The sequence below is a fragment of the Hemitrygon akajei genome, unplaced genomic scaffold (genome assembly GCF_048418815.1).
Source record: "Hemitrygon akajei unplaced genomic scaffold, sHemAka1.3 Scf000125, whole genome shotgun sequence".
Classification (NCBI taxonomy): domain Eukaryota; kingdom Metazoa; phylum Chordata; class Chondrichthyes; order Myliobatiformes; family Dasyatidae; genus Hemitrygon; species Hemitrygon akajei.
Window position 1 is genome coordinate 1,423,335 of NW_027332011.1, and position 19,850 is coordinate 1,443,184.

Sequence of the window (19,850 nt, forward strand, 5' to 3'; positions counted from 1 at the left end):
TAACAATAAAAGGGCAAAGGCCGTGGTGAGGAAGTAGGTGATTTACTGGAGGTTATATGGAGATAATATTGGAAGGGATATCAAACTTGGAATTGTTTGGGATATGATTTAGAAAATGGCGGTTTTGTGGGGATCATGTTGATTAATGAGGGCAAAATTATTGTTACTGAAACAGGGAAGGTTGTGTTACTGGCTGGGTCATTTGCTGAGATTCATAATCAGGATAATTTAAGTGAAGAAGTTAAACAATGTAGGGATATGTTTTTCAGTGAATACCCTGATGTGCTGGAAGTCAGCTGTAGCAATGATAGTATCATTGATGGAGAGATTTCTTTGTATGAATTTAAGAGGTCTATTAATAATGTAGGTCAGGTGTTCCCAGGAAAGAGTGATATTTGAAATTGTAATTGTTTCTAATTCGCTTTTGTGAAAATATTAAATGTTTGAATTGTGCATCTACTTTCCTCATGGAAAATGGAAATAATAGTGCCAATTCTAAAACCTGGCAGATCCCCATTTGATCCTTCTAGTTAAGGGCCTATATTGTGAATGTCTCATTTATGTAAACTTAAGGAATGTAAGGTAATTAAGCGCTTGAGTTATATTTTGGAAAGAGTGGTGATAAAGTGTTTTATTAGAGTGGATTTTGGAAGGGTGAAATGACATTAGATTCAGTTTGAGGTTTGGAAGATGATATTCGGACAGCACAATTAAATAAAGATGTTGCAATAACAGTATTTCTTGATACTGAAAAGGGAAATGATATGGAAGAAAGGACTTTTGATTAAATTAGGAGTGAGGGGGACATTGTATAATTTTTCTGAGTTTTTTTTGGATGGACTGTCCAAGTACCGGTCGGCATGTTATGTTTGTGTTTCTATGAGATAGAGAATGGGATCCCACAAGGCAGTATTTGTAGCCCTTCCTTATTTAATATTATGATTAATCATATTTTCTCTGAGATGGGAAAATGGGATACCCTGGGTAAATCACAATATACAGATGATGTAGCTTTATAGATTAGAGGTATTAATTGCAATTTACAATTAATAGGTCAAACAGTGGGCAGATTGATGAGGATTTTAAGCTTTCAGTCGTTAAAACACATTATGTGGTTTACAAACAGCATTAATAAACTTGCACTTGATTTTAAATTATGTCATTAATTTCTTGAGGAAGTGTCAGTGGTAAGATTTCTCAGTATGTGGATGGATAATAAGCTGACGTGGAAGCACCTATCAGTAAAATAATTGATAAATGTAAAGGAGCTTTAAATCTCCTCAAACATCTATGTGGGTATTCTTGGGAGCACATGAAAATTTTTGTTGACCAATTATATTTGTTTAATTTCATCTGTTCTTGATTATGTCTGTGTGGCTAATGGATCAGCTTCATCTTCAAATTAAAAATGTTTGTATGTGATACAATTACAGACTTTAAGATTGTGTTCTGGTGCAGTAATGTCGTCTCCTGTTTTGGATAAACTGATTGCAATGGGACAATTGCCCTCAAAGTAACAGAGGTTCAAGTTCATGTTAACATACTTGATTAATTTGCGGGGGCAAGGAAATGATCATCCTGTTAAAGGTGTGCTGGAGGATGGTTGGGGACATCACAAGAAGAGTGTTTTTTTGTTTTGGGTGGCTGGGTTCTTACCACGCTGGGAATATGGGTGTATTTGATGATACAATATGTCCCACTGTAACTTTCTCTGTAACCCCACCTTGTTTTTTCCAATGACTTCAGTTGATTTTATGTTACACGATCTGATTCTGTTCTGCCTGAGAGTCTGTTGGTTCATCAGTATATTAATGAAAGTTATTATCATACAGTAACCATTTTTACAGATGAATCAAAAGATAAGTTAACTGGGGATGTTGGTGTGGTTGTTTTTGTGTGCCTCAATTGCAGGTAATGATAAAGAAATGACTTATAGCCATTTATCAGCATAGGAAGCAGAATTCTTTCCCAACAGTTTGGGCTTACAGTGTGTGGAGGAAATTGGTCCTTATAATTTGTTCAGAATACATTTCGGTTTTGATGAGTCTTAAACAGGTCATTCTGTCAGTAGGTCAGATTGACTGTTGGAAACTTGTCAAACGGTATTTCATATATAAAGTTTGATTTATATGTCTGCACATTATGGGCCCTGCACATCACACTGTTGAGGGAAATGATGGGGTTGACTGTTTAGCAACAAAAGCTGTTAAATGTTAATCTGTGCATATAGACCTTCCACTTAGCAAATTAGAAGCTAAAGCGTTGGTAGTGTTAAGAATTAGGGGCTTATGACAAGACGTAGGATAATGGACGTAAGGACAGACACCTTTACAGAATACATAAACCTGTTGGGTTTATAGAAGAAGGGCTTAAAACAAGGGAAGTCATGGTATTGACATGACATAGAAATGTCCACACTATGCTTAATTATGCCTTGTATCTAATTGGAAAAATTCATTCTGTGTCGTGTACATTTTGTCATTATGAAACTGTCGAAGCACATACTATTTCAATGTGATGTGTACAAGGCTGAAGAAAAATCAAATGCAGTCTTCAGTACAATCTTTGCGAGGGTAGATAGTTTCCAGATAAAAGCTATTAAATTATGGGACTGACTTTGAATTAATTCACAGTTTGAGCTGGAAAATGCATGTAATAATTGTGTTAAACCTAAGGAAATGGCATATAAGTAGCAAAGGTGAGTGGGATGTTGGATTATTGGGATGCTCTTAAAATCCAACAAAAGGCAACGAAAAATGCCATTAGAATGGTCAAGACGAAATATGAGGGCAAACTGGCCAATAATATAAATCAGGATTCTAAAAGTTTAATTTTCAGTTACATGAAGAATGAAAGGGAGATGAGAGTTGATGCTGGAGTACTGGAAAATAGATAGATAGATAGATAGATAGATAGATAGATAGATAGATAGATAGATAGATAGATAGATAGATAGATAGATAGATAGATAGATAGATAGATAGATAGATACTTTATTCATCCCCATGGGGAAATTCAACCTTTTTTCCAATGTCCCATACACTCGTTGTAGCAAAAACTAATTACATACAATACTTAACTCAGTAAGAATATGATATGCATCTAAATCACTAACTCAAAAAGCATTAATAATAGCTTAAAAAAAGTTCTTAAGTCCTGGCAGTAATGGGGGACAAAGAAATGGCAGATGAACTTAATGAACAATCTTCACTGTCTTTTCCGGTCAGCACCGCCCCCCTTGTCCCATTTAACCTGTCTCTTTACGGGTGGACTTTAGGACCCGGGGGAGCTCAGGACCCGTTGCCCGCAACTGCTGCTGAATCCCCAGTGTTTCTGTTCGGTTGACGGATACGGTGAACGAGTTAAAATTAATCGATCGATAATTCTCATCTCGTATTTATTTCACTCCATAGAACCATAGAACACTACAGCACAGAAAACAGGCCATTTGGCGCTTCTAGTCTGTGCGGAAACTTTATTCCGCTCGTCCTATTGACCTGCACCCAGTCCGTAACCCCCCACACCTCTCCCATCCATGTATCGATCCAATTTATTCTTAAAACGTAAGAGTGAGCCCGCATTTACCACGTCAGATGGCAGCTCGTTCCACACTCCCACCACTCTCTGAGTGAAGAAGTTCCTCCTCATGTTCCCCCTAAACCTTTCCCCTTTCACCCTAAAACCATGTCCTCTCGTATTTATCGTTCCTAATCTAAATGGAAAGAACCTACTCACATTTACTGTCTATATCCCCCATAATTTTGTAAACTTCTATCAAATCTCCCCTCATTCTTCTACGCTTCAAGGAATAAAGTCCTAACCTGTTCAATCTTTCCCTGTAACTCAACACCTGAAGACCTGGCAACATCCGAGTAAATCTCTGCACTCTTTCAATCTCTCCAACCTCTTCATGGATACCTCATGTCTGAACTTTCTGAACTAACTTCCCAAGTGGGACCTTGTCAAAGGCCTTATTAAAGTTCATGTGGACAACATCCACAGCCTTTACTTCACCTACTTTGCTGGTAACCTCCTCGGAAAACTCTACAACATTCATTAAACACGATCTACCATGCACAAAGCCATACTGACTATCCTTAATCAGCCCTCGGTTGTCCAAATACTTGTAAATCCGATCTCTCTGAACATCTGACAATAATTTACCTACTACTGATGTCAGGCTCACTGGCCTGTAATTACCTGGTTTACTATTGGAGCCTTTTTTAAACAACGGAATAACAAGAGCTACCCTCCAATCCTCCGGCACTGCACCCGTGGCTGAGGACATTTTAAATATTTCTGTCAGGGCCCCTGCAATTTCTACACTAGTCTCTCTCAAGGTCCGAGGAAATATCAGGTCAGGCCCGGGGGATTTATCTACCTTTATGCGCTGTAAGGCAGCAAGCACCTCCTCCTCTTTAATCTACAAATGTTCCATGACACTACTGCTTGTTTTCCTTCCTTCCATATACACTATGCCAGTTTCCTGAGTAAATACTGATGCAAAAAAACTGTTTCAGATCTCCCCCATCTCGTAAGGCTCCACACATTGACGACCACTCTGATCTTCTAGGAGACCAATTTTGTCCCTTACTATCCTTTTACTCTTAATACACTTGTAGAAACCCTTCAGGTTTTCCTTCACATTATCTTCCAAAGCCAGCTGTTTTTTCTTCCTGATTTCCTTCTTTAGTATTTTCTTACGTTTTCTATACTCTTTAAGTAACTCATTTGCTCTTTGCTGCCTCTACCTGCTCTTTTTCTTAAGCAGATCGCCAATATCCGTTGAAAACCAATGTTCCCTATGCCTGTTAACTTTGTCTTTAATCCTGGCAGGAAAATGCAAACTCTGAACCCTCAGAATGTCACATTTGGAGGCCTTCCACTTACTGAACACATCCTTGTCAGGAAAAAAAAACTTATCCCAATCCACTCTTCCTAGATCTTTCTTCATTTCCACAAAATTAGCCCTTCTGCTATTTAGAACCTCAACTCGAGGACCAGACCTATCCTTATCCATAATTAACTTGAAACTGATGACATTATGGTCACTGGACCCAAAATGTTCGCCTACACACACTTCTGTCACCTGACTGTCTGGTTTCCTAATAGGAGATCAAGTATTGCATCCTCTCTCGTAGGTACCTCTATATATTGATTTTAGAAAACTTTCCTGAAAACATTTCACAAACTCCAAGCCATCTAGTCTTTTTACAGTTTGGGAGTCCCAGTCAATATGAGGAAAGTTAAAATCCCCTACTATTACAACTTCCTGTCTCTTACATCGGTCTACTATCTTTATACAGGTTTGCTCCTCCAATTCTCTCTGACTATTGGGCGGTCTATAATGCACCCCTACTAGTGTGGTCACACCTTTCCCGTTCCTCAGCTCCATCCATTTGACCTCTGTAGACAAGCCCTCCGGGCTGTCCTGTCTACGCACAGCTGTGATATTTTCCCTGACTAGTAATGCCTCTCCACCCCTTTTCATCCCTTCCCCTCTATCACGTCTGAAACAATGAATATTTCTATCATGTATAAACCTTAGGTGGGAGGTTATCTTTTTGTATTAATGTAATTAAAATAAATTATAAATTCTACCAATGGAACCTCTTACTAAAGGATTCATATTCAAAATAGTATCCAACAAATCAGATTCTTGTATATATGGAAACTTAGATAATTATTTTTGTAAAAAATATCTAACCTGAATATATTGCAGTAAGTGTGTATGAGAGAGAGAATATTTGCTAATTAACTCTTCAAAAGTCATCAATCGACCATCACAAAATAAATGAAAATAAAAATAAATAAATGCAAAAATACAGATCCCCTTAATCATTAAAAATTAAACAACATTGGGAGAGAGAACTTAATATGACCTTTGTTAATGAAGATGGTCAATTCTTCTTTGATATATGCCAATAAGTGTTTAATTCAATTTAAAATTGTTCACTGTTACTGTTTAACAAAAGAGAGAGTATCCAAAATTTCTTCTAACATAGACAATTATTGCGATAGGTATAAAACTGAATTAGCCAATTTTTCTCATATGTTCTGGTGATGTTCTTCATCAAAATCTTTTTGGAAATCTTTATTTTTTACAATTTCTAAAGCTCAGAAATTTAATGTACAACCTAATGTACAAACCTTTGATTTCTGTCTATACATGCAGTCCTCGTATGACCTTTATCCTCCTCCACCTCACTATCTGCTCTAACACTCTGGTTCCCCTCCCTCTGCAAATCTAGTTTAACCCCCCCCCCCCCCCAAGCAGCACTGGCAAATCTACCAGCAAGGATGTTAGTCCCCCTCCAGTTCAGGGGCAAACCGTCCCGTCGGAACAGGCCCCACCTTTCCGGGAACAAAGCCCAATTGTCCAGAAACATGAAGCCCTCCCTCCTGCACCATCTCCTTAGCCACGTATTTAGCTGCACTCTCCGCACATTTATATTTAAAGGGACTTTACTCCTGACGCCGGTCCCGGGACCCGACCCGTTTACAGACCCGGAGCGGAACCGGAGCAGATTCTCAGCCACTGGTTTCCATCCCAGGTCGCGAAGAAAGGATAAAGTTTCCCCGTGAATTTATTCCCAGTGAAGGTGTGGAGATGGGACTTGGTCTCCGCGTTGTAAAATGAAACTGTCCCGGACTCGTAACTGAGATAAACTCCCACCCTCCCGGGGATGGGACCGGCAGAGAGAAGGGACTCGGGGGGGGTGGGACGAGGGATTACGTCACGATCCCGATGTAACACGTCATAATACCGCTCGATGACCCAGAATCCGGTCTCCGGTCTCAGTCTGACCAATCTCATCCTCGCCACAGACTCTGCGGCGACTCCCAGACACCAGAACTGATTCCCCGTCACCTCCACCTCCCAGTAATGTCTCCCCGATGTGAATCCCTCCGACCCCAGCACACATTGCCAGTGTGTGAATCTCTTCCAGGTGATAGGGAGATTCCTCCGGGTCCGGCTCCGTCTCACACTCTTCCGATCCTCAGACACCTCGAGATCCGGATTCGCCGTTTCCACATCCAGTGTGACAGAGACTGCGGGGAGAAGCAGAGAATTAGAGAGTCCCCGGGGATCGGGGTGGGAGAAGCAGAGAATTAGTAAGTCCCCGGGGATCGGGGGGAGACTCGGGCAGCGCAGCCCCGGGGATCGGGGGGAGACTCGGGCAGCGCGGACACGGGTATCGGGGGGAGACTCGGGCAGCGCGGCCCCGGGGATCGGGGGTAGACTCGGGCGGCGCGGCCCGGGGAACGGGGGGAGACTCGGGCAGCGCGGCCCCGGGGATCGGGTAAAGACTCGGGCAGCGCGGCCCTGGGGATCGGTGGGAAACTCGTGCAGCGCGGCCTCGGGGATCGGGGGGAGACTCGGGCAGCGCAGCCCCGGGGATCGGGGGGAGACTCGGGCAGCGCGGACACGGGTATCGGGGGGAGACTCGGGCAGCGCGGCCCCGGGGATCGGGGGTAGACTCGGGCGGCGCGGCCCCGGGGATCGCGGGGAGACTCGGGCAGCGCGGCCCCGGGGATCTGGGGGAGACGGGCAGCGCGGCCCCGGGGATCGGGGGAGACGGGCAGCGCGGCCCGGTGGACCGGGGGGAGACTCGGGCAGCGCGGCCCGGGGAACGGGGGGAGACTCGGGCAGCGCGGCCCCGGGGATCGGTTAAAGACTCGGGCAGCGCGGCCCTGGGGATCGGTGGGAAACTCGTGCAGCGCGGCCTCGGGGATCGGGGGGAGACTCGGGCAAGCGGCCCGGGGATCGTGGGGAGACTCGGACCGCGCGGCCCCGGGGATCGGGGGGAGACTCGGGCGGCGCGGCCCCGGGGATCGGGTGGAGACTCGGGCAGAGCGGCCCCGGGGATCGGGGGGAGACTCGGGCGGCGCGGCCACGCGGATCGGGGGAGACAAGGACAGCGCGGCCCCGGGGATCGAGGGGAAACTCGAACTGCCCGGCCCCTGGGATCGGGGGGCGGGGGGAGACTCGGCAGCGCGGCCCCGGGGATCGGGGTGGGGGGAGACTCGGACAGCGCGGCCCCCGTAATCGGGGTGAGACTCGGGCAGCGCGGCCCCGGGTATTGGGGAGGGGGGAGACTCGGCAGCGCGGCCCCGGGTATCGGGGGGGGGTGACTCGGGCAGCGCGGCGCCGGGGATCGGGGGGAGACTCGGGGAGCTCGTCCCCGGGGATCGGGGGGAGACTCGGGGAGCCAGGCCCCGGGGATCGGGGGGAGACTCGGGGAGCCAGGCCCCGGGGATCGGGGGGAGACTCGGGCGACGCGGCCCCGGGGATCGGGGGGAGACTCGGGCAGCGCGGCCCCGGGGATCTGAGGGAGACTAGATAGATAGATAGATAGTTAGATAGATACTTTATTCATCCCCATGGGGAAATTCCACATTTTTTCCAATGTCCCATACACTTGTTGTAGCAAAAAAAACTAATTACATACATACTTCACTCAGTAATAATATGATATGCATCTAAATCACCACTCAAAAAGCATAATAAAAAGTTCTTAATTCCTGGCAGTTGAATTGTAAAGCCTAATGGCATTGGGGAGTATTGACCTCTTCATCCTGTCTGAGGAGCATTGCATCGATAGTAACCTGTCGCTGAAACTGCTTCTCTGTCTCTGGATGGTGCTATGTAGGGCAGCGCGGCCCCGGGGATCGGGGGAGACGGGCGGCGCGGCCACGTGGATCGGGGGGAGACGGGCAGCGCTGCCCCGGGGATTGGGGGGAGACTCGGGCGGCGCGGCCACGGGGATCGGGGGAGACAAGGACAGCGCGGCCCCGGGGATCGAGGGGAAACTCGAACTGCCCGGCCCTTGGGATCGGGGGGCGGGGGGAGACTCGGCAGCGCGGCCCCGGGGATCGGGGTGGGGGGAGACTCGGACAGCGCGGCCCCCGTAATCTGGGTGAGACTCGGGCAGCGCGGCCCCGGGTATTGGGGAGGGGGAGAGACTCGGGCAGCGCGGCCCCTGGGATGGGGAGAGACTCGGGCAGCGCGGCCCCGGGGATCGGGGGGAGACTCGGACAGCGCGGGCCCGGGGATGGGGGGAGACTCGGGCAGCGCGGCCCCGGGGATCGGGGGGAGACTCGGGCAGCGCGGCCCCGGGGATCGGGGGGAGACTCGGACAGCGCGGGCCCGGGGATGGGGGGAGACTCGGACAGCGCGGCCCCGGGGATCGGGGGGAGAGTCGGGCAGCGCGGCCCCGGGGATCGGGGGGAGACTCGGGCAGCGCGGGCCCGGGGATGGGGGGAGACTCGGGCAGCGCGGCCACGGGGATCGGGGGGAGACGGGCAGCGCTGCCCCGGGGATTGGGGGGAGACTCGGGCGGCGCGGCCCCGGGGATCGGGGGGAGACGGGCAGCGCGGCCCCGGGGAACGGGGGGAGAATCGGGCGGCGCGGCCACGGGGATCGGGGGGAGACTCGGGCGGCGCGGCCCCGGGGTTCGGGGGGAGACTCGGGCGGCGCGGCCCCGGGGATCGGGGGGAGACGGGCAGCGCGGCCCGGGGGAACGGGGGGGAGAATCGGGCAGCGCGGCCCCGGGGATCGGGGGGAGACGGGCAGCGCGGCCCCGGGGATCGGGGGGAGACTCGGGCAGCGGGCCCCGGGGATCGGGGGGAGACGGGCAGCGCGGCCCCGGGGAACGGGGGGAGAATCGGGCGGCGCGGCCACGGGGATCGGGGGGAGACTCGGGCGGCGCGGCCCCGGGGATCGGGGGGAGACTCGGGCGGCGCGGCCCCGGGGATCGGGGGGAGACTCGGGCGGCGCGGCCCCGGGGATCGGGGGGAGACGGGCAGCGCTGCCCCGGGGATTGGGGGGAGACTCGGGCGGCCCGGCCCCGGGGAACGGGGGTAGAATCGGGCGGCGCGGCCACGGGGATCGGGGGGAGACTCGGGCGGCGCGGCCCCGGGGATCGGGGGGAGACTCGGGCGGCGCGGCCACGGGGATCGGGGGGAGACTCGGGCGGCGCGGCCACGGGGATCGGGGGGAGACTCGGGCGGCGCGGCCACGGGGATCGGACGGGAGGCTCAGGCGTGGTCGTGTGGCCGACACGAACCTTTGTCCCGACAACTGGACAACTAATGTCTCCCCAAGAATTTTGTGTTTGCATGAGATCTCCTCTCATTCTTCGAAACTGGGAACAGGGAACATAGAGCAGTACAGCACAGGAACAGTCCCTTCATTCACTGTTCACATTCATTTGTTAGTGTGAAGTGGGGGAGTGTGATGGTTTGAGACAGTAAAGGAGGTGAGAATGGGAACCAGTAGGGGAGAGATGAATGGCAGATAGAACCAGGAGGGGGAGGGGTGGAAAGCCTGTGAGTGAACTGTGTGTGTAGACGTAATGAGAAGGTGGAGGGGGCAAAGATGGCAGATGAGGATGACGTTGTCCCCTTTCCCACAACCCCATCCCCCGCAGCCCCTCATTAGGACAGGGGATGAATTTGCAGGAACCCTTAAGCAACACAGGTCCTGATGAAGTTTTTCAGTCTGAACCGTGGACTGTTTACTCTTTCCTATAGAAACTTCCCGGCCTGCTGTTCCCCCAACAATTTTTTTTAAATTGAATTTTCAAATAGGTTACAGAAAGAAAATAAAACCCTTCCCCCTCCCCCCAACATCCCGATAGAAAAAAAAGAAAAAAGAAATAAAGAAAGAAAGAATGCCTGGATATAGGAAGATCCCCACATGCTCCATGGAGTTCATAATAGCTTTAATATGTATATTTATTTCCTTCCCCAGATCACCAGTAATTTTATCTTCGGAGCACTTATATATTTAATACTATTTTTTGTAAATAACGGTGCCAAATTTTCAGAAGTATTTGATATTTATCTCTTAAAAAATGTCATTCTTCCGACCATCTATACTTAAGTATGAACCCGATTTCCAAGTAACTGCAATAGCCTTTTTGGCTACTGCCAATGCAATTTTTATGATTTTTTTTCTGATGTTTATTCAATTTGGATTTGAAAATATACTCAATTATTTGGCCTCCACAGCTGCCTGTGGCAGATTCACTATCCTGTGGATAAAGGAATTCCTCCTCATCTCTGTCCTGAATGGACATCCCTGTTGTCGGAGGCTGTGCTTACCGTTCTCGACCCACCCACATCCTCCCAACATCAACTCTCTCCAGAAAGGTGTCAGAGAGATCTGGCGAGACCCTTCATCAGGACCTGTGTAGCTTGGATTACCAGCATCTGCAGATTTTCTCCTGTTTGATTTTTAAAGCAGTAGATAATAAGTAAACTTCTTGATCAGTTGGATCTCAAAAGTTACGGGGAGGAGGCGGGAGAATAGGGTTGAGAGGGATAATAAATCAGCTATTCTTCTAAACTCCCGTGAGTACAGGCCCAGAACCATCAAACACTCCTCATGTATTAACTCTTTCATTCCCGGAATTATTCTTGTGTATCTTCTGGTCCCCTCCAATGCCAGCCAATGTTTTCCGATAGAAGGGACCAAAACTGCTCACAATACTCCATGTGGTCTGACCGATGCCTTATAAAAGCTCAGAATTACATCCTTGCTCTTGTACTCTAATCCTCCCGAAATGAAAGCAAACATTGAGTTTGCCAATCTTACCACTGACACGAACTGCAAGTTAACCTTCAGGGAATCCTGCACAAGGACACCCATGTCCCTTTGCACCTCTGATTTTTGAATTTCGCCCTGTTTACAGAATTGTCTATGACTTTATTCCTTCGACCAAAGTCATACCTGCCTAAGTTTCTACCTGCCAAACTCTACCTGTGCTACAAGATCCTTATTCCGGATACTGGTGCATTTAAATAAGACCATAAGACAAAGCAGCAGAAGCCGGCCGTTCGGCCCTTCGAATCTGCTCCGCCATTTCATCAGGATCTGATCCATTCTCCCATTTATTCCCACTCCCCCACCTTCTCACCATGACCTTTGAAGCCCTGGCTACTCACATACCTATCAATCTCTGTCTTAAATGCACCCAATGACCTGGCCTCCCCTGCTGCAAGAAATTCACAGATTCACCGCCCTCTGGCTAAAAAAATTTCTTCGCATCCCCGTTCTGAATGGTCGCCCTTCAATCCTTAAGTCATGCTCTCTCGTACTAGACTCCCCCACCATGGGAAACAACTTTGCCACATCCACACTGTCCATGCCTTTTAACATTCGAAATATTTCTGTGAGCTCCCCTTCATTCTTCTAAACTCCACAGAGTACAGTCCAAGAGCGGTCAAATGTTCCTCACATGTTAACCCTCTCATTCCCGGAATCATTCTAGTCAATCTTCTCTGAACCCTCTCCACTGTCAGAACATCCTTTCTTAAATAAGTGCCCAAAACTGCACACAGTATTCCAAGTGAGGTCTTACCAGTTCCTTATAGAGCCTCAACATCACATCCCTGCTCATGAATGCCAACATTGCATTCGCCTTTTTCACCACCGACTCAACCTGGAGGTTAACCTTAAGGGTATCCTGCACGAGCACTCCCAAGTCCCATTGCATCTGAGAACTTTGAATTCTATCTCCATTTAAATAATAGTCTGCCCATTTATTTCTTCTACCAAAGTGCATGACCATACACTTTTCAAAATTGTATTTCATTTGCCACTTCTTTGGCCATTCTTCCAATCTATCCAAGTCTCTCTGCAGACTCTGTTTCCTCAGCACTACCAGCCCCTCCACCTATCTTTGTATCATCAGCAAACTTAGCCAGAAAGCTATCTATTCTATAATCCAAATCGTTGATATACAACTTAAAAAGAAGCGGCCCCAGCAAGGACCCCTGTGGAACACCACTGGTAACTGGAAGACAACCAGAATGAGATCCCTTTATTCCCACTCTCTGTTTCCTGCCAATCAGCCAACGCTCTATCCACATATGTAAATTTCCCATAATTCCATGGGCTCTTATCTTGTTTAGCGGCCTCATGTGAGGCACCTTGTCAAAGGCCTTCTGAAAATCCAAATACACAACATTCAGTGCATCTCCCTTGTCTAGCCTGCTTGTAATCTCCTCAAAAAATTATAATGGGTTTGTCAGGCAGGATTTTCCTTTAAGGAAACCATGCTGAGTTTGGCCTGTCTTGTCATATGCCTCCAGGTACTCCGTAACCTCATCCTAGGCAATTGACTCCAGAAACTTCCCAACCACCGATGTCAAGCTAACAGGTCTATATTTTACTTTCTGCTTCCTTGCCCCTTTCTTAAATACCAGAGAGGCATTTGCAATCTTCCACTCCTCCGGAACCAAGCCAGAATCTATTGACTTTTGAACGATCATTGCTAATACCTCTGTGATCTCCACAGCTACTTCCTTCAAAACACAAGGGTGCATTCCATCTGGTCCGGGAGATTTATCTACCCTTAGACTATTCAGCTTCCTGAGTACTTACTCTGTCGTAATTGTGACTGCGCACACTTCTCTTCCCTGACTCCCGTGAGTGTCCGGCATACTGCTGATATCTTCCTCAGTGAGGACTGATGCAAATACTCGTTCAGTTCCTCAGCCATCTCCTTATCTCCCATTACAATTTCTCCAGCATCATTTTGTATCTGTCCTATATCCACTCTCACCCTTTTATTTTTTCTTTATATACTTGAAAAAGCTTTATCTTCTTTGATATTATTTGCTAGCTTCCTTTTATAGTTCATTTTTTCCCTCTTAATGACCTTCTTAGTTTCCTTTTGTAAGCTTTTTAAAACCTCTCAGTCCTCTGTCTTCCCACTAATTTTTGTTTCCTTGAATGCCCTCTCCTTTGCTTTTACTTTGGCTTTGACTTCTCTTGTCAACCACGGTCGCATCCTTTTTCCTTTTGAAAATTTCTTCTTTTTTGGAATATATCTGTCTTGCACCTTCCTCACTTCTCGCATAAACTCCAGCCACTGCTGCTCTGCCGTCCTTCCCGCTAGTGTCCCTTTCCAGGCAAATTTGGCCAGTTCCTCTCTCGTGCCACTGTAATTTCCTTTACTCCACTGCAATACCGACACATCGGATTTCGGCTTCTCCTTCTCAAAATTCACAGTGAACTCAATCATGTTACAATCACTGTCTCCTAACGGTTCCTTCACCTCAATCTCTCTAATCACCTCTGGGTCATTACACAATATCCAATCCAGTACCTCTGATCCCCTAGTGGGCTCAACAACAAGCTGTTCTGAAAAGCCATCTCGTAGACATTCTACAAATTCTCTCTCTTGAGATCCAGTTTCGACCTGATTTTCCCAATCCACTCGCATGTTGAAATCCCCCACAATTATCATAACACTGCCCTTCTGGAAAGCCTTTTCTATTTCCTGTTGTAATTTGTAGTCCACCTCACTGCAGCTGTTAGGAGGCCAGTATATAACTGCCATCAGGGTCCTTTTACCCCTGCGATTTCTTAGCTCAACCCATAAAGATTCTTCCGATCCTATCTCACCTTTTTCTAATGATTTAATATCATTTCTTACCAATAAAGCCACGCCACCCCCTCTGCCTACCTGCCTATCCTTCCGATACACCGTGTATCCATGGACGTTCAGATCTGAGACATGCGTCCTTTAGCCACGTCTCAGTGATGGCCAAAAAATTATACCTGCCAATCTGTAACTGTACGAAAAGATCATCCACCTTATTCCTTATGCTGTGTGTATTTAAGCATAACACCTTAATTCCAGTATTTGATACTTTTTGATTTGATTGCACTGCAACTCATCCCAGTGGCTGCAAATGTGACCCATCACCTGCCTGTCCTTCCTGACATCTTTACTGCTCACTATCTTAGATTTATTTCCGTTTTCCCCCTCCTCTACTCTATCATTCCGGTTTCCCATCCCCCTGCCAAATTAGTTTAAACCCTCCCTAACATCTCTATTAAACATTCCCGCTATGATATTGATCCCCTTTGGGTTCAGGTGTAACCCATCCTTTTTGAACAGGTAATCCTTCCCCCGAAGAGATCCCAATGATCCAAGAATCTGAAGCCCTGCCCCCTGCACCAGACTCTCAGCCACGCATTCATCTGCCTGATCCTACTACTCTTGCCGTCGCTAGCACGTGGCACAGGTAGCAATCCTCAGATTATTACCCTCGAGGTCCTGCTTCTCAGATTCATTCCTAACTCCTGGAAATCTCTCTTCAGGACCTCCTCCCTTTTCCTCTGTATGTCATTGGTACCAACATGTACCAAGACAGCTGGCTGTTCGCCCTCTCCCTTCAGAATATTCTGGACCCGATCCGGGACATCCCGTACCCTGGCACCTGGGAGGCAGCACACCATGCGGGTATCTCTACCAGGCTCACAGAATCTCCGGTCTGTTCCCCTGACTATGGAATCCTCTATGACTACCGCATTCCTCTTCTCCCTCCTTCCCTCCTGCACAACAGTGCCAGGCTCAGTGCCAGAGACCCGGTCACTGTGGCCGTCCCCTGTCAGGTCATCCCCCTCAACAGCATCCGAAACGATATACTTGTTGCTGAGGGGGGCAGCCACAGAGGTGCTCTCCACTATCCGGGCATTTCCTGGCACTACCCTTCCCTCTCCTGAGAGTCACCCGGTTTTCTGACCCCTGTAGCCTAGGGATGACTACCTCCCTGTAGCTCCTGTCTATCACCTCTTCATTTTCTCTAATAAGCTGCAGCTCCAGATCCCTAACACGGTCTCCGAGGAGCTGAATCTCGGTTCACATGGTGCAGATGTGGCTGTCAGGGAGGCTGGAGGTCTCCCAGGATTCCCACATCTGACACCCTGAACAAAGTACTAACCCTGCAGTCATGCTACCTAATTCTACAGGAATGAAACAAAGAAAGATAGGTATACTCACCCACTTACTTCGCCAAGCACACAAACATTTTAAACCGTTAGCTAATAGATAGATAGATAGATAGATAGATAGATAGATAGATAGATAGATAGATAGATAGATAGATAGATAGATAGATAGATACTTTATTCATCCCCATGGGGAAATTCAACATTTTTTCAAATGTCCCATACACTTGTTGTATCAAAAAACTCATTACATACAATACTTAACTCAGTAATAATATGATATGCATCTAAATCACTAACTCAAAAAGCACTAATAATAGCTTTAAAAAAAAAAGTTCTTAAGTCCTGGCAGTTGAATTGTAAAGCCTAATGGCATTGGGGAGTATTGACCTCTTCATCCTGTCTGAGGAGCATTGCATCGATAGTAACCTGTCACTGAAACTGCTTCTCTGTCTCTGGATGGTGCTATGTAGAGGATGTTCAGGGTTTTCCATAATTGACCGTAGCCTACTCAGCGCCCTTCGCTCAGCTACCGATGTTAAACTCTCCAGTACTTTGCCCACGACAGAGCCCGCCCTCCTTACCAGCTTATCAAGACGTGAGGCGTCCTTCTTCTTAATGCTTCCTCCCCAACACGCCACCACAAAGAAGAGGGCGCTCTCAACAACTGACCTATAGAACATCTTCAGCATCTCACTGCAGACATTGAATGACGCCAACCTTCTAAGGAAGTACAGTCGACTCTGTGCCTTCCTGCACAAGGCATCTGTGTTGGCAGTCCAGTCTAGCTTCTCGTCTAACTGTACTCCCAGATACTTGTAGGTCTTAACCTGCTCCACACATTCTCCATTAATGATCACTGGCTCCATATGAGGCCTAGATCTCCTAAAGTCCACCACCATCTCCTTGGTCTTGGTGATATTGAGACGCAGGTAGTTTGAGTTGCACCATATCACAAAGTCCTGTATCAGTTTCCTATACTCCTCCTCCTGTCCATTCCTGACACACCCCACTATGGCCGTGTCATCAGCGAACTTCTGCACATGGCAGGACAACGAGTTATATTGGAAGTCTGATGTGTACAGGGTGAACAGGACCGGAGAGAGTACGGTTCCCTGTGGCGCTCCTGTGCTGCTGACCACCGTGTCAGACCTACAGTCTCCCAACCGCACATACTGAGGTCTATCTGTCAAGTAGTCCACTATCCAATCCACCATGTGAGAGTCTACTCCCATCTCCGTTAGTTTGTGCTTTAAGATCTTGGGCTGGATGGTGTTAAAGGCACTAGAGAAGTCAAGGAATGTAATCCTCTCAGCACAACTGACCCCATCTAGGTGAGAGAGTGATTTGTGCAGCAAATACGTGATAGCATCCTCCACTCCCACCTTCTCCTTATACGCAAACTGAAGCGGATCCCGGGCGTGCCTGGTTTGTGGCCTCAGATTCTGTATTATCAGCCGCTCCATGGTCTTCATCACGTGCGACGTCAAGGCAACAGGTCTGAAGTCATTCAACTCCTTTGGTTGTGGTTTCTTCGGTACCGGGACAATACAGGATGTTTTCCACTGTCTGGGTACTCTTCTCTGATCTAGACTCATGTTGAAGATGCGCTGTAGTGGTTCTCCCAGTTCAGTCGCACAGGCCCTCAGTAATCGTGGGGAAACACCATCCGGTCCAGCCGCCTTGCTGGTACAGATCTTTCTCAGTTGACTTTCCACCTGTGCAGCCGTAAACCTGGGCGTGGGCCAGGTCTCCTGTGAGTGGCTATTTTCCTGTGAGGGAAGTAAGCCTGGTGTGGAGTTCTGCGGTGAGGGTGAGATTGTGCTGTCGAACCTATTGAAGAAGTTGTTCAGCTGGTTCGCTTTCTCCACATCTCCACTTATGTTTGCCCCCCGCTTTGCACCGCATCCGGTGATGATCTTCATCCCATCCCAGACCTCCTTCATGCTTTTTTTCTGCAGCTTTTGTTCTATCTTCCTCCTATACTGCTCCTTTGCCCCCCTTATCTGTACTCTGAGTTCCTTCTGAACTCCTTTAAGCTCCAACCGATCACCATCTTTAAAGGCCCTCTTCTTCTGGTTTAGGAGGCCTGCTAAATATGCCCTGCTGTTGCCCCGTCCGTCCGGGCCGATTTGCCAAGGGGAGAAAAAGAGTCGGTGCCTCGCTCTCGCCTCTTCCCGTTACCGCCTAAGCCCGTTGAGTCAAAGCCCTACACTCTGCTGCCACCCACTCCGCTGCCCGCTGTATAGGGTGGTCATCTTTTCAATCTCTCCGCTCTGTCCTGCGCAGTCTCGCCGTTCTTGTATGCGAAGTTTTTTAAAAAACTGCCTTCCTTCAGAATTTAGCTCCCACGCCGCCCTTCTTGTCCCAATCTAAAAAAAACACCTTCAGTCCTGTATTCATCAGCCTATTCCACACTGTCAACATGAAATTCAGCAAGGCCTTTGATGTCGATGATAGACCACACTTGGAGTATTGTCTGCATTTCCGGTTCCCGAATATGGGGAGGATGTCATTACACTGGACAGGAGGCTTCAGGAGGATGTTATCTGGACTGGGAGCTTGGGTTAAAAGCAGAGAGTGGATAAGCTTGGGCTATTCAGCTGCAGTGTCGGATGTTCAGGTATGACACCTTATCGAGGTAAATAATTCATAAGGAGCTTACATAACATTTCTTTTTACAAGAAATGGGAGTACAGAACCAGAGGCCTCAGATTGAAAGTGAGACTGGAAATTTTTATGAGTGGTCTATCGGGTAACATTCTCACAGAGAGGGAGGTTGGTAAATGGAATTTGCCCTCAGATGCTGTAGAAACAGGTAAAAATAAAATATTTTAAAATAAATTTGGGCAGGTACGCAGATGGGAAATGGTTAGAGGGATTGGGGGTTGGGGGGGCCAACACACACAAATGGGCCATGCTCAAGAAGACATCTTAGTCTTGCAGATTGATGAAGTGGGCCGTTAGTTCAACATCCATCAAACCCTCCCAGATCATCCTCCTGAGGAATCTCACCCCAGATTCTGTCTGTGAAGTGTTGATGTGGCGTCACATCAGAGGGCAGCTCAGTGCCACAGAACAGACAGACTGGGTAAGGACGGCAGATTTCAATCCTAAATGGGAATTTGTGCCTATTTCTGTGGCCGTGTGTCACACTCTGATTGTATGTCCCTGTGTGTGTGTGTGTGTGTGTGTGTGTTGATTGTGATAAATATCTGTGTGTGTGTGTGTGTGTGTGTGTGTGTGTGTGTGTGTGTGTGTTGATTGTGATAAATATCCGTGTGGTGTGTATACACATTGAAGGAGAGTGTGCACATTGAAGAATTTGTATGTTACAGTGTGCCATCACATGTCTGGTGTGTGTTAACAATGTGTCACACGTGATTGAGTTGTTTAAATGAATAAATGACTGTCTCTGAAGAGATTGTTTTCCAGGTTACTGAGGGAAATAACAACGTACATTGCTGAGGCTCTGACTACCATCTGCCAGTCCTTCCTGTGTATGTGTGTGAGGGAGCTTTGCCAGGCCGGTTATGCTCTGTGTGCCTCTCCCGGGATGAAATCTTGACCCATGTCAATGCTTGTTGGTGTGTCCGAGCTCATTCTCACAATGCTTCAATGTAGTGGTCTGATCACCATAAGACATAGGAGCAGAATTAGGCCATTTGCCCATCGAGTCTGCTCCGCCATTCAATCATGGCTGATCCTTTTTTTCCTTCCTCAACCCCACTACCTGGTCTTCTCCCGGTGACCTTTGATGCTGTGTCCAATCTAGAACCTATCAAGCTCGGCCTTAAATACACACAACAAGTTCCACAAATTCACCAGCTGCTGGCTCAAGTTTCTCCGCATCTGTGAGTACAGACACAGAGCTTTCAAACGTTCCTAGGATGATAACCCTTTCATTCCCGGAATCATCTTTATGAAATGAATCCTTTGCAATGCCAGCACATCTTTTCTTAGATGAGGAGCCCAAAACCTTGGATGCCGTTCAGTCTGGAATCTATCAAGCTCTGCCTTAAATACATCCAACACGTTCCACAAATTCACCAGCCGCTGGCTCAAATTTCTCCGCATGTTTTAAATAGACCCCCCTCTA

General features: G+C 47.8%; 1 protein-coding gene across 1 annotated transcript in view; it reads right to left on the bottom strand.

The window, feature by feature from the left end:
- Positions 1-6,382: 6,382 nt before the first annotated feature.
- LOC140723679 (E3 ubiquitin-protein ligase TRIM21-like) overlaps positions 6,383-19,850 on the bottom strand; it is a 51,216-nt gene continuing 37,748 nt past the window's right edge. The window contains exon 6 of the mRNA XM_073038241.1: positions 6,383-7,053. Coding sequence (XP_072894342.1) covers positions 6,500-7,053 — 554 coding nt within the window. The 3' untranslated portion in view covers positions 6,383-6,499. The remainder of the gene's footprint in view (positions 7,054-19,850) is intronic.